This window comes from Pteropus vampyrus, unplaced genomic scaffold, assembly GCF_000151845.1.
Source record: "Pteropus vampyrus isolate Shadow unplaced genomic scaffold, Pvam_2.0 Scaffold5, whole genome shotgun sequence".
NCBI lineage: Eukaryota > Metazoa > Chordata > Mammalia > Chiroptera > Pteropodidae > Pteropus > Pteropus vampyrus.
Genome location: NW_011888786.1, coordinates 18,083,408 through 18,096,889, shown reverse-complemented (window position 1 = coordinate 18,096,889; position 13,482 = coordinate 18,083,408). Strand labels below are relative to the sequence as shown.

The following is a 13,482-nucleotide window of genomic DNA, read 5'->3' as shown; positions in this document are numbered from 1 at the left end:
ACACACACACACACAGCTTTATTGAGGTGTAATTGATATCCAAAGAGTTGCACATATTTAAGGTTTTTCCAATTATATATTCTGATAAATAATTCTTTTTTCTAAATTCTTTTGTTAATGAAAGTATATCTTAACTGCATTCTACTAGAAATATAAAGCTATGGTTTTTAGCTAAGGTTTACACTCTACACCACACCCTACTTTGAAGAATAACTTCTAAAACTTTACTTAGTGTGACATCTAGTGCTCAGAACGAGGAAGTAATAATATGGAGTCACTGCTGCCTTTTGACTGGGAGTAGTAATTCATTCTTAGAGATATTGATTGGGTTCTACCAATAACAAAGAAAAACAATAAATATGAATAATACTATATAGTTCATAGATTTTTCTTCAAATGTCATCACAAACCCTAAGTATCCTCAAAGAAATTAAACCTCTCCAAATTCCATGGATCTGAAGATGGAATATTCTCTACTCCTTGACACACTGCAGTAAAAAAAGGAAGAAAAAAAAAGTGAGCATTGCAAAGAAGATAAGAATGTTGTATAAATACTATGATACTGTATCATTTAAAAACAAATGTTAAATGATTGTCTGGTGATTAATTTATCGCCTATATTCTAGTGGAAAACACCCTAAACTTAGGAGTCAGGAGTTTTGTGAAGGCATTTTGGTTCCATCATGTATTAGCTGTGTGATCTTGGTGAGTTACTTAACCTCTCTGAGTCTCTGCTGTTGTGTCTTCTCTGAAAGGAGGATTATAACATCTACCTCCCAGGGTTTTGAAGGTCACTGAAAAGTAATATATGAAACTTTTGGTATGGCCCACGCTTACTGAGCACTTGCTGTGTCCCCGACACTGGACTAAATATTTTTAGTACAGTAAATTATCACATTAAATCTTCTAAACACATTTATGAGATACAGATATTATTACCCTCATGTCATAATTGAGAAAACTGAGAACTGATGACATGAAATCACTTGTTCAGTGTCCCCAAGCCAATAAGCAGCAGAGACAGAATTTGAACCTACTCCTTCTGACTCTAGAATTCATATTCTCAATCACTGTTATATTAAGAAAGTTTTATCTGCCATTTATAGTTGATTAAATGTTATTTTAGTCCTATTTCTATAACTCCTTGGAAATCAGATCTTTGATTAGGAGCTTCCTCATTTTTAAAATATTAGCTTGACTTAACTTACCTTGACCAAACAGCAAGGTGAAGGTTACCTTTACAATGAAACTTTGGAGATCCAACCCTGCCCCTGTCAGCCATGCCATGGTTGGCATAGCTTACTGTTTTTAAGGTCATCTCCATGCTGTACAGGCATGAATCCCAAGACACTGTATACCTACATGTAAGTGTTCTGGACCTGGCTTTTTCTACTTCACAATACACAGTGGAGGTTCCAGCCCATACACATAGTGGTGGAGGCTGTGTGTGTTGCCTGGGATCATGGTGTTCACTCTCCTCGCTGCTGGGAGTATTATCTGCTGACAGTTCTCACCTGAATATTTCCCTTTGAAATACCCGTGGCCAAAGGAAACTGGTTCCCCCAACTGTGCTACAATGACCAGTCAATGGGGGAGTTGGTGATACAAAACCTTAGTCCTGAGCATTCATGTGGGACATAGGCCAGGGGCTCAGATGTAAATGCATTGCAGTCAACTTCTTGCTCGCCCAGCTCTGCTTCCCAACCCTTCACTCTCTTGTGAGAATTGCTCTTGAGAGCACTGCCCAGTAAAACTCCAGCACACTAATCTTTGCCTCAGTCTCTCTCCTGGGCATCCACCCTAGAACACTGATCTACCTCATTCTTTTTAATGGTTGCATAGTATTATTCCACTGAATGGCTATATGACATTTTCACATTCTCTGTGGGTGGGTATTTTGGTTGCTTCAAGTTTTTCATATATGCCTGGTGAACTCTCTCACCTTCTTTACGTCTTTGCTCAAATATCATCTCACTAAGGTCTACCCTTCACCACCCTTTTTAAAACTTTAACCCGTACTCCAAAACCTCTTATCCTTTTCCATTTTATATTTTTTATAGACTTACCACTTTTTAGCACTCTATGTAATTTTTCTATTCAATATGTGTATTGTTCATGCTCCCACTAGCATGTAAGCAAGCTCTACTAGGGCAGGGGTCTTTGTCTTATTTGTTCACTGCTTTATCGCAAGTGCCTAAAAAAGTGCCTGGCATGATAAATATTACTGAGTGAATTCTATATTGAACACCTCTGTATACATATATTAATGAATTTGTGCAAAGGCTTAACAGTGAAACTGCTGGGCTAGAAGCTATGTGCATTGAAAATATTATAAATAGTGCTCATTGCTCTTCTGAAATTTGTACCAGTTTTCACTCTCCTTTGGTGAATTTTCAAGAAATAAAACAATTTTAAAATATTGATTGCATTTCAGACTCCTCTATCAATAAATTCAAGATATTATAAAAATTTATGAGGAACAGTTTAGAAAAACACACAGATGGCGTTGCTGTGCTCTACTAAAGCAAACCAGTGCGGCAAAAAGAAGAGCCAATCAATGTTACTTTTGGAAAAGTCCTCCCTCTCCATGGCAACGGTTGATGTCCAGTCTGTAATCAGACTTCTTTTTAGGTTCAAATTTGACAAGAAGTGTTTCTGAACTGATAGTGTTTGCCTAGACGTCAAACAAATTCACTAACTCCTGGGCCTTATTCACAGATTATAAAGGATTGTGAACAAACTCTAATCTTTAATCCTATTATCTTTTGTATCATGATTCTTGAGAAGTCTTATATCATCATCAATGTCACATGAATCCATGTGATTTACAGTTAAGAGTTCTCATTTTAGTATCATTTTGACAAGTTTTCTATTCTCTGTAATAAACACTGTCATTATTTCTGACAGTGCTGGTAGAAGGGTTTTATTAAAATGTGCAGAAGTCAAAAAACGTGTGACTTGGGAGAGGACGGGGAAGGTAACGATGTTAATTTTGAAAAGGTGAAAATAAAGAGTAGATGCACTGCCCCCTCTTCACGTTCTCTTGCAGAAGGTGTTTAGACTCATAAAACTGTCAACACTAGACGTTTAAGTAAACATTTAGGCCTTCTGTAGTATCTAGGACTACACTGCTCTCTTCTACCATGGAGCTTTTATTTTGGTACACATACCCGTATATGTTTCAGCAGTGTTGACTTTCATTCTGATTATTGATGGTCTACCACTTTTAGTAGTATATTCTAGGAACAAGTCAGGTCTCTAAGATGTTTGCGGGCGATCACATCTGTTCTCACAACATCACTTTGAAATGATCATCAAGAAGATCTTTTTTCTTTCACATTTTTCCTTTCTCACTCTGGTTTCTGCCTGGATCTTAAATAATAATCATTTTTATTGCATTTTATGAACTTGTCCAAATGCTTGGGTGACAGGTGATCAAGTCTCCTTGGAATGTGATGATAACACAGCTGTGGGTGAAACTAATTTCAGCCTCTCCAAAAATGATTGTTGGCTGAGAAATGTTTGATTTATATACACATTGGGAAGATTGCTTTTTCTCATTTCCCCTTAACATTGGGGTCAAAGTAGTGAGACAAAAGACAAAATATAAAAATACAAGGTAGCAAAAAGTCAAATTTCTGTATTTTTCCACTTAGTACAGTGCTTACAAATCTTTCTCTTTCTATATATAGCCACAGCCTATGGAACCATCATATTCCAGAAGTTGGAAAGAACCTTAGAATATTTCAAATTCCCCCACCCACACTTTTCCCAATAAAGAAGCTGACTCTTGGAGAGGTGACATGCATGGTGTAGCTAGTTAGTGACAGTTCTTTGTGATTACAAGTTAGTAGCAGTCAGGACCAGGTCTCAGTCCTTATGATTCCTGATACAGTGCTCTGTCCAAGAGAGAACCATCTTTTAAATGTCCCCATTCTCCCATTATTCTCCTACCAACTCTAAACAGTTCTAACTATGGTGATGGCAGTTTTTCAACAACTGTTAAGAAGTATTGGTTTCTCTTTCTAGTGCTCAATTGACAGCTCTGTGTTTTATTACAGACTATGTGTTTTGCACTCCTGTTGGCAATTGGAATTACCCTGGGGGTGACATGAGGTTTCTGAGCAGAAATCAATTATAATGAAATACATGATTCTTTTCTTTTTTTTTTTTTTTTTTTACTTTCTACAGGCAATTTATAAACCTTCAAGAATATGTCTATTGCTCTGAGTGCTCTGTTTTCCAATAAGTTGATTTGCCTTATGATAATAAGCTATCAATACTGCAAAGCCCTGGGTGGATATCATGCCTCTACATGATGGGAGGCGTGCCTAGCTTGCATCCCTCAGTCTCAAGGTAGCAGCTCAATATAGACCGCTTCAAGAATGTTACCCATAACTTTTTAAAGCCTCTGTTCACAGATGGCTGAACCCTATTCCAACCCTGTTTCAGGCTGTGAGCCTGGCTTTGGCAGCTCTCCATTTGTGGGCGCTTGTGATTCCCATTATCTTTTGGGAGTCAAACTCCCAACCACCACCACTTCCTGTTCCCATCTTTGGAACTCATGACTTCAGCCTGTCTTTATGCTACATGTTTTAGTTTTCTGTCAGGTCTACAAAGATACTTATCCTGTTTTAAAGTATATATTGCAATATATATATAAATATATATTACATATATTTATATATATTTTATAGTTTTGTTTTTATTTTAGCTCCTATTATTATGTAAAGTCATAGCACATCTTGACCTGAAATCTCCAAACTAGGTCTTAGGAGCAACTTAGGTGTGGTATTCAGTTATATTGCTGTTGTATTCCTTGGGGTTGTGATTAGTGGTGAGGAGCAAATTTAGTCCCTACTTTCTAAAGATTGCTCCAATTTGTCTAAAGGAATTCTTAGGATGAACATCAACATTTTGAAATTTCTTTATCTCCCTCGTGTGCCCTTTGACCATTGTTAGTGCAGACAAGAGAAAAATGCCAAGATTCAAACGCTTTTCAAAATTTCAGCATGTACCCAGAGCCGTGAAAAGATACTAAGTTCCTGGGATTAGTGGTATAACTAATGAGGATTTCAAACAGAAAAGGGAAGTATGGTAGGCAGTATTGAGAAATGGCCCCTAAGATTCTCACCTCCTGGTATACACACACTGTATAAGCGCTCACCCCTGTGAGTAAGATTGTGAATATGTTCAGGTTTCCCTCCCATGATTAGGTTATGTTATATGGCAAGGTTGAAGAAACTTTTCAGATGTAATTAAGGTCTTTAATCAGTTGGATTTTAGTTAATCAAAAGAGAGATCAGTCAGGCAGAGAAAGACAAATACCATGTGACTTCACTTACATGTGGAATCTAAGAACAAAATAAATGAACAAACAAAATGGGAGCAGACTCATAGATACAGAGAACAAACTGATGATTGTCAGATGGGAGGAGGGTTAGGGGGCTGAATGAAAAAGGTGAAGAAATTAAGAAGTACAAATTAGTAGTTACAAAATGGTCACAAGGATGTAAAGTATAGCATAAGGAATATAGTCAATAATATTGTAATAACTATGTATAATGCCAGCTGAGTACTAGACTACTTGGGGGAATCACTTTGTAAATTGTATAAATGTCTAACCACTATGCTGTGCACCTGAAACTAATACAAAATAATATTGAATGTCCACTCTAATTGAAAAATAAAAATAAAAAGACTTTTACATGAGGAAAGGGAGAGAGAGATCATCCTCAATGGGCCTGAACTAATCAGGCGAGCCTTTAAAAGGGACTGGGCCCTTCTTAAAGGGAGACATTTGAAGCAAAGGGGAGATTATCCTGCTGGCTTTGAAGAAGAACTGAGAGTAACCTCAAGTTTCTGAGAGTGACCCCTGGTTGTTAACCAGCAAGAAAATGGGGATATCAGCTCTACGATTGCAAGGAACTAAATTCTGCTAACACTTTAAATAACCCTGAAAGATGACCCTGAACATCAGATGAGAATGCAGCTGGCTGACATCTTAATTTCAGCCTGACAAGATATATGTTGTTTTAAGCCTCTAACTTTGTGGTAATTTGTTACACTGCAATAGAGGTGAATTCGAGAAAGCATGCTGGACATTACTCTGATATTTTATAGACCAATGTGTGAATGTCACACAATCTCAGAAAAACCGTATCTCCAGCAACCATAAAAGGGCAAGTGGCAGCAGTGACCGACATTAATGATCATGCTGGTCCACAGGCTGTTACCTCTCTAGGTCTTTGGGATCAATTGCCGCACAGAGCCAGTTGAGAAGCACCAGAATGTTTAAGTGTTTGCAACATTAACAAGATACAATATTTATTATCTTCACAGTACCTCAGACATGGGGAAACTTCAACTTCAAGAGTAACACCAAACACAAGCACAGGCTATAGATTAAGACATTGATTTCCGATTAAGTTAAAAGATGTCTACCAATATGAGGTAAGACCTGCCTCAGAAATGACATGCTGCTTTTTAAACAGTAAAACCAGCATCATCTACTGGTTATACTTGAACTTGGTAACAGAACCCAGAGACCTTGCAGCACAGAAAGGTCAAAGGTTGCACTAGGCTGTACACGTGCAAAGGTCAGATTATAACAGAACACCTGAGATGTTAGATAGTAAATTCAATGGGCAAGCTGTCAGATGGTGGATGGAAAATCTTGTAAAGATCCAGCAAAGCTCAAAGTCAAATGATGAGGTGTAGCCACTGACCAATGAGAAACAATAGCAAATAGACAAACCAGGGGCAGAGCAGTTATAGACAGGTGCACCTGTTAACGTGCACGAAAAACACCTGAAACTGCTACCCAACAGGGCAGTTGATTTCTGTATTTACTGTGGAAGAAACTTATATTTAAACTTTTAACATGAAAATAAATCCTTTATAATAGAATCTTCTGAAGCACTAAATTCATTATAAACCAGGGGTGTCTGGACACCATTATAACTGGAAGCACTCAGAACATCTTACTGTTTTATGACATAAACCATGAGGATAGTCGTATAATTCGGTGACCATATTATTTACTTTTCCACGACTTACTTCAATTTCAAAAACTCTTAGACTCCACATGTCTAGTTTTTGGTCCAGAAAGCCTGTCATTCCTAAGTGCTACCAGTGGCAAGATCCATTTGATAGCCAATAAAAGCTCAAAAAAGCAGGCCGCCTGCAGGTGCTTGTTCCCACTTCATAAAGAGATTATGTTCAGAGAACAACACAGGCTCCTCCGCTTTAATGTGGTTAATTTTGCCATCTCCATATGCAGTCTCCATATCGTACCTGGCCCCTTCAATTAGCAATAGAGAAAATTTGCAGGCCCTCACCTCATAGAGGTCAGCATTCATTTGATCACTATCTACTTCCTGCCAGAGCTCTTGTGATATTTGACAGACATAGAATTAGGGGAATGTAATCTATCCATTCTTCCAGGGAGTCTAAATTTTATCAAATTAGATATCCGGTCCTTAAAGTGCTTGTGCCCATGATCCATCGGAATAGAGAGAAAGACCTTCAAGCCTTCCTATCCCTCCTAGCTTAAGAAGTAACAATAGATTGGACTAATCATGGCCCATCACAAGATGCTCATGGCCATGAACTATACCTTGAGAACTCCTGAGTTAGATGATGTGAAAGCTATGTTACTTGTGGCTTCTCCTGCCTGGCTCTTTACGCTCTACCTTCAAGATGAAATGCCTTTGCTAAATAATCTTAGGCATGTTGATGTTATACCATGTACATAAGAAATGATCACATCAACAATATTTTGACAAACCTGCACTGATGAAGACATTATTCATTACATTTTCTTTTTGTATAAGAGCCAATAGAATAAATTGCTTCAAAATTTAATACAAGAAAATAATAAATTTATCTAGGTGAACTAAGTTTTATTTTATCATTCAGTGAGAAATACTGGCAACCAAGAAGCTCAGAGTAAAGGTCAATGCTCAATTATAGTAACTCTATTAGCCTTGGGATATACACACACACACACACACACACACACACACATATATGTGTATATATATGTATACACACACACATACATATATCTCTTTCCTAACTGTATATATTTTTTCTATTTGTATTTCAATGCCCTGCTGATAAAGTGTTTTCTATAGATACCTCAAATCATTTTAGGGAGTAGGTGAGTTGTACATTTTAAAACATTCAAGTGAAATAATAAGCACAAAGCTTTAAGAATTTATTTTAAAAGCCCAAATCTTATATTTTAAGAGGTACTATAATATAGTGGCTTTTTAGGTAAAAAGCCATACTACTTGGTTCAAACGTCAACTCAGCCATTCCTGACTCTAAGCAAGGTGTTAGGCTCTCTGTGATTCAGCTTCTTTATTTCTAAAATGGAGAAAATAAGGGTATCTCCTTATACCTTAGCACATGGTATGATCAAACTATCATATCCTATTAGGCTTCTGGACTTATCCATTCTAATGCAAGATGTAATGCTTACCTACTGTGGCAGATGCTGATGAGAACAGAGATTTGCCCCAGGAGCCCCAGCCTGCCCATCCCCCTCCATGTGGAGGGGAATCCACTACCTGTAGGAAAACAGATGGTCCACAATGTCAGCAATTCAGTTTATCTCTGAATGGAAAAACATGCATTGGTTTGAAACAAAGGGAAGGGTTTTTTCTTTGTTTGTTTTTTGTTTGTTTGTTTTTTTTAAACACCAACAACCATTTCTCACTGGCTTATACTGTATAAGGGCCATAAAAGAATACACCAACCCACACTGCAATATGTACTTTGGAGCCAAATTGATTAGTAGTGGTGTTGGCTACTGAGGGCTTGGTTTGAATAAGAAGGGAGTTTGATGTTAACAAAGACCCAAATATTCCACCATCTGGAAGACAGGGACAGGACTATGGGAGGAAATATTGAATATATTAGGGCATGAGAGTGATTTGAAAAGTTTAAAACAACTTTGACTCATGCAATTTTTACAGAACTAAACAACTGTGCTCTTCAAGGCAGAGTTAACTTCCAAATCTCTAGGGTGGTGCCATGAGTAATGGGCAAAGTGTCTAGCAAAGCATCAATGAGCCTGGAGATGGGTAGTAATAACAGGTGGCCTTTTGAGGCACACATCTTTTAAGGTGTTCACTCCACCCACAATGATCCCTGTAACCATATCTCTACCTGTCCATGGGTGTAGTGGATTTGAATTCTTTTGCCCAGGTATTTGTAATGGGACTGAGAGACTCTGGTTCAGCTTGAGCTGGCTGCTTGAATAGAAGATGAAAACTCAGAAAATGTAGGGTAAACATATTCTAGCCACCATGCAGACTAAGAATTAAGAGAAAGCAGAGTGAGCAGACTGAAGGAGATATATTCAGAGAAGCTGTCTGAATTCCTGAAACTTTCTCAGTCCCTGGTTGCTGCTCCTCTTCAAGGCTCTGCTGTATTCTTATCTTTGGGTTCTACAAGATTCCTGCATAATGTATGTCTGTCTCTCTGTGTGTCTGTCTGTCTCTCTCCCTCTCCACTGGTGTATTCCCAGAGTGTAGAAGAGTGCATGGAATATAATGAGTTTTTAATAAACTTATTTGTTGAAATAACTGAAATTCATCTATTTCCTTAAGTGCACAACAGTTTCTGTTACTTGCAACCAATGCATCCTGATTCGATGAGTGGAACCACATCTTTCTCTTACTATCTAGGAATATATTCTAGAAAGCAATGGAATAATACATTAAGAGCTGCAGAATCACAATGTTTTCACTCAAAAAAGAAAAGAGAAAAAAAAGAAGTTAAAGCAGAAGTAAAAAATTCCTACAAAGTTTGTAGATTCTATAACTTGTGACCCAAAGCTGGTCCATCGGTTGTCCCCAACTCCCTTTTCCCTGCTGTTTGCCACTCCTGCAGATAAGAGTGGACATATGAAACAGTTTTGAACTAATAAGATATAATTTGAAAAGTTTTGCCAATAAATTATACAGTTACAGCTGGTGCTAGCTCTTTCCTCTTTCTTTGTTCTTACTCTGAATGTGAACATAATACTTGAAACTGAAGCAGCCATTTTTGCTGCCATGAGAGAAAGGCTAGGGAATTTCAGAGTCACTGGTCCTGGCACTGCTGAGCTACTAAACCAATGTGAGTAACTGCCTATCTCTTTCTTTTTGTTAAGTGAGAAAAGCGTAAATTGCTATTTTGTAAGCCACTGCGTGTTGGATTTTAGTTACTCGCACCCAAATGCATTCCTCGCTGATTTGCCTAGTAAATATCAGACATCATCTGTCATTATAGACTACTGGTCAAGAGAAAAGGTCATGGAATTAAACTGCTTGGGCAGCAACAAGTTACTCAAGTCTTTTAAGCTATCATTTACTCTTTGTGGTAGTATAAGAACCAATAGCCTCAGAGGGTTATTGTGAAGATTAAAAGAAATAATTTACATAATGCTGTGACTGGACGTGGTTCCATAGTGTAATGTAACGTCTGCTTTACACATAGAAGGTCCGGGTTCACGCCCCAGTGGAGCCATAGTCCATGGTCTACGACCATGCCACCCTGAACAAGCCCGATGTCTGATCTTGGAAGCTAAGCAGGGTCCTGCCTGGTTAGTACTTGGATGGGAGACCACCTATAAAGACCAGGTACTGCAGGCATAAATTAAAAAAAAAAAAAAAGGCTGTAAGTATAGTGCCTGACACTTTAAATAAATACTTCGTAAATGTTAACTAGAAATAATAATAATAAGAAACTACATTTTTAACATTGAGAAGAAAAAAGCTTTGAAAGTTGGCTGGCATTTTTTTTTTCTTTTGGAAACAATGAGAAGACTAGTAACAAGAATGAAAATACTCATGAGTCATGACTGTAAGCTTTCATTTTTGGTGTCTACATTGATTTGCTTCACTTTGGCAACTGAAGCCAATGGCAATTTTATACCATCATGAAGACAGTTGTAAGCTAGTGATTAATATTCTTTAATGGGACAAATCACTACCTATGTGCTTAGGGAGAGTTAAAACACTTAAGGGTGACAGCTTCTGATTCAAATTTATAATGCTTAATATGCTCTGACAGTTTGTAATTGACTAGCAAATGGAAATAAGTGTGAAATGAGTCTAGAACTTTTTGCAGTATACTAAGTGACAACTTCAATTGCTTTTTAAATAAAGCTCCCTTGACATTGAGCTGTGACCTCCTGATCAGCTACAAAGAATATTTATCAGTGGCAAATACTCAAATGACTAAATGTGCACATTTAATATAAAAACAATATAAACTAAATGTTCAACATGAATTATAAATATATCTCATCATGAGTACTGTCTTCACTTTAAATAACTTTAATGTCACATACTTATGAGACTATCAAGTAGGCAGAATGGACCTACTCAGATCTCCCATAATCAAATATGATTATTTTAAAGGTTTTCCTCACTTTCGTGCCATGTAACTTCCACCTCCTTTACAAGACAGCTTCTCATCTTATTTCATGGAGAAAACAGAAGTCATCAGAAAAGAACTCTCTCAACTTCCTGCCATCCCCCCATAAACTCTCAGAAGAATGATCTCATCTTGTAACTGCAAATCAGACCTGCCTTGATCAAGAGGGATATCTGAAACTCAACTGGAGATCATATAAACATCTATAACCATTACATGGTCCAAAGAATATGAAAGAATGCAAGATTCCACCAATTTCAAAGTTCTTTTAAATAGAAATGACATTTACATATCTGATTTCTCATTTAAAGGTCTTTAAAGAGAAAATACATTTATTTATTTTAAGCTATCAAGTTCAAAGGTATCATTAGATAGAAAAAGATAAACAAATTTTAGAATTTCACAAATTTCAAAGGTCTTTGACAATTAGACAGAAAACATATGTACCTGTCTTAAAGATCAAAGATCAATCTAATTGTCCTATTTCCTTGAGTAGATCAAGAATCAGGTACTGTGTATAACATGAGTCTAAGGATGTGAGTGATGAGAGTTATGAGACCTAACCCTTTTTAAGTTTTGTAACTCATGACATAGCTACTCTAAATGGGGGCTCAGAGTGACATTTGGGAGGATGTGAATTGCTCTGGATGCCTACAGCTCTGTCAGAATAATTGCTTGAAAATGGCCTCGGTTATTCCTAGGTATATGGAGCATTCAACTCTAGAAAGACTTAAACATAAATATAGAAAGGTTTAAGGCACCAAAGTCATGCTCTTAATATTTTTGTGCATATCTGGTCTTTTCTGTACTACTAAGGTTTAATTTGACCAATTAAAACGTCATTTTTTGAAAACCAGTTTTAAATGAATAATTGAATTATCAGACTTCTGATTTTTGAAATCTCCCTAAGATTATGCATAGTATTATAACATATAAGAGGTCTTTAGGTCCACTCAATGAATTTAATTTAATAGATTTATAACAGTTCTTGAGTACTCAGCAAGGTTTGTTTAAGTAGATAAATGAGGTACTTAAAAAGGAAATAGAATATATGAAATTTATAAATGCAGTTTAAAAATATTTGAACGTGTTTAAGTTGAGAAAAAGGACCAAGCATTAATCAAAAGCTCCTCGAAAGTGACTGTTCAATTTTGCTAGACTTATAAATAAAGATTTGCGAGATGAATGCAAAGCCTAGGAGAAATTGAAAATTTTAATTTGTAACTTTAATACATTGAATACTAATTGTTTAACCCAAATTAAAAGTCTAAGTAGTCCTTTCTATGCAGAAACCACACAGGCCTATACCAAAAACCCATCTAAAGGCAAACTCTACTGCACCCCTACTCACAAGTCTTTCCTTCCTTTTTATCATTATGGAAGTGATGTCTTCCTCTTCATTACAGTAATTACCTCCACCTGAACTCCTGCGGGCCTAGGTAGGTTGGTTTCCCCCTCCTGACTTTTCAGTCTTCTCTACTGGCTACTTCCCACATTTAATCATGAACACGATTCCTCCACCTTAAAACCTACAAGTGAAAATCATGATGGCAAAATGTTTCTTCCAAACCTGGCCTGTTTTCTGCTCCATATCTTTCTTTTTCACCTCTTAGAAAAGGCGCCTACCTTCTGCACCCACCCTGCTTCACCCTTCCACCCGCCACAGTAACTCTCCCATGGCCACTGCTTCATGAAACCATTCCCATCAAGGTGATGACCCCCTTACTGTCAAAACCACAGACTCGTTTTATTTCTTGACCTTTCAGCAGCATCTGAAGTTTAACCATTGTTTTCATTTTTAAAATATTCTGTTCTCATGGCTTCCATGCCCTGTCTTCTGACTCTTATGTTTATTGCCCATCCTTTAGTATTATAATTTCAGTTCATTTTAGAAAACTTCTACATCATATTGTGTGTGACACTATGGAGGCTCCTTAGATTAAGTTACAATACTAGTGCTGCCAGCATTCCAGTAATATATGCACAGTTCGAGGTGGCCAGCTGGCATCCTAATCAGGGAAGCCATACTCCAGAGGCAGCTATAATAAG

General features: G+C 37.2%; 1 protein-coding gene across 5 annotated transcripts in view; it reads right to left on the bottom strand.

The window, feature by feature from the left end:
• FAM114A1 (family with sequence similarity 114 member A1) overlaps positions 1-13,482 on the bottom strand; it is a 61,865-nt gene that overhangs the window by 33,991 nt on the left and 14,392 nt on the right. For all 5 annotated transcript variants that reach the window (XM_011365738.2, XM_011365722.2, XM_023534375.1 and 2 more), the window contains exon 3: positions 8,489-8,576. In XM_011365738.2, coding sequence (XP_011364040.1) covers positions 8,489-8,576 — 88 coding nt within the window. The remainder of the gene's footprint in view (positions 1-8,488; positions 8,577-13,482) is intronic.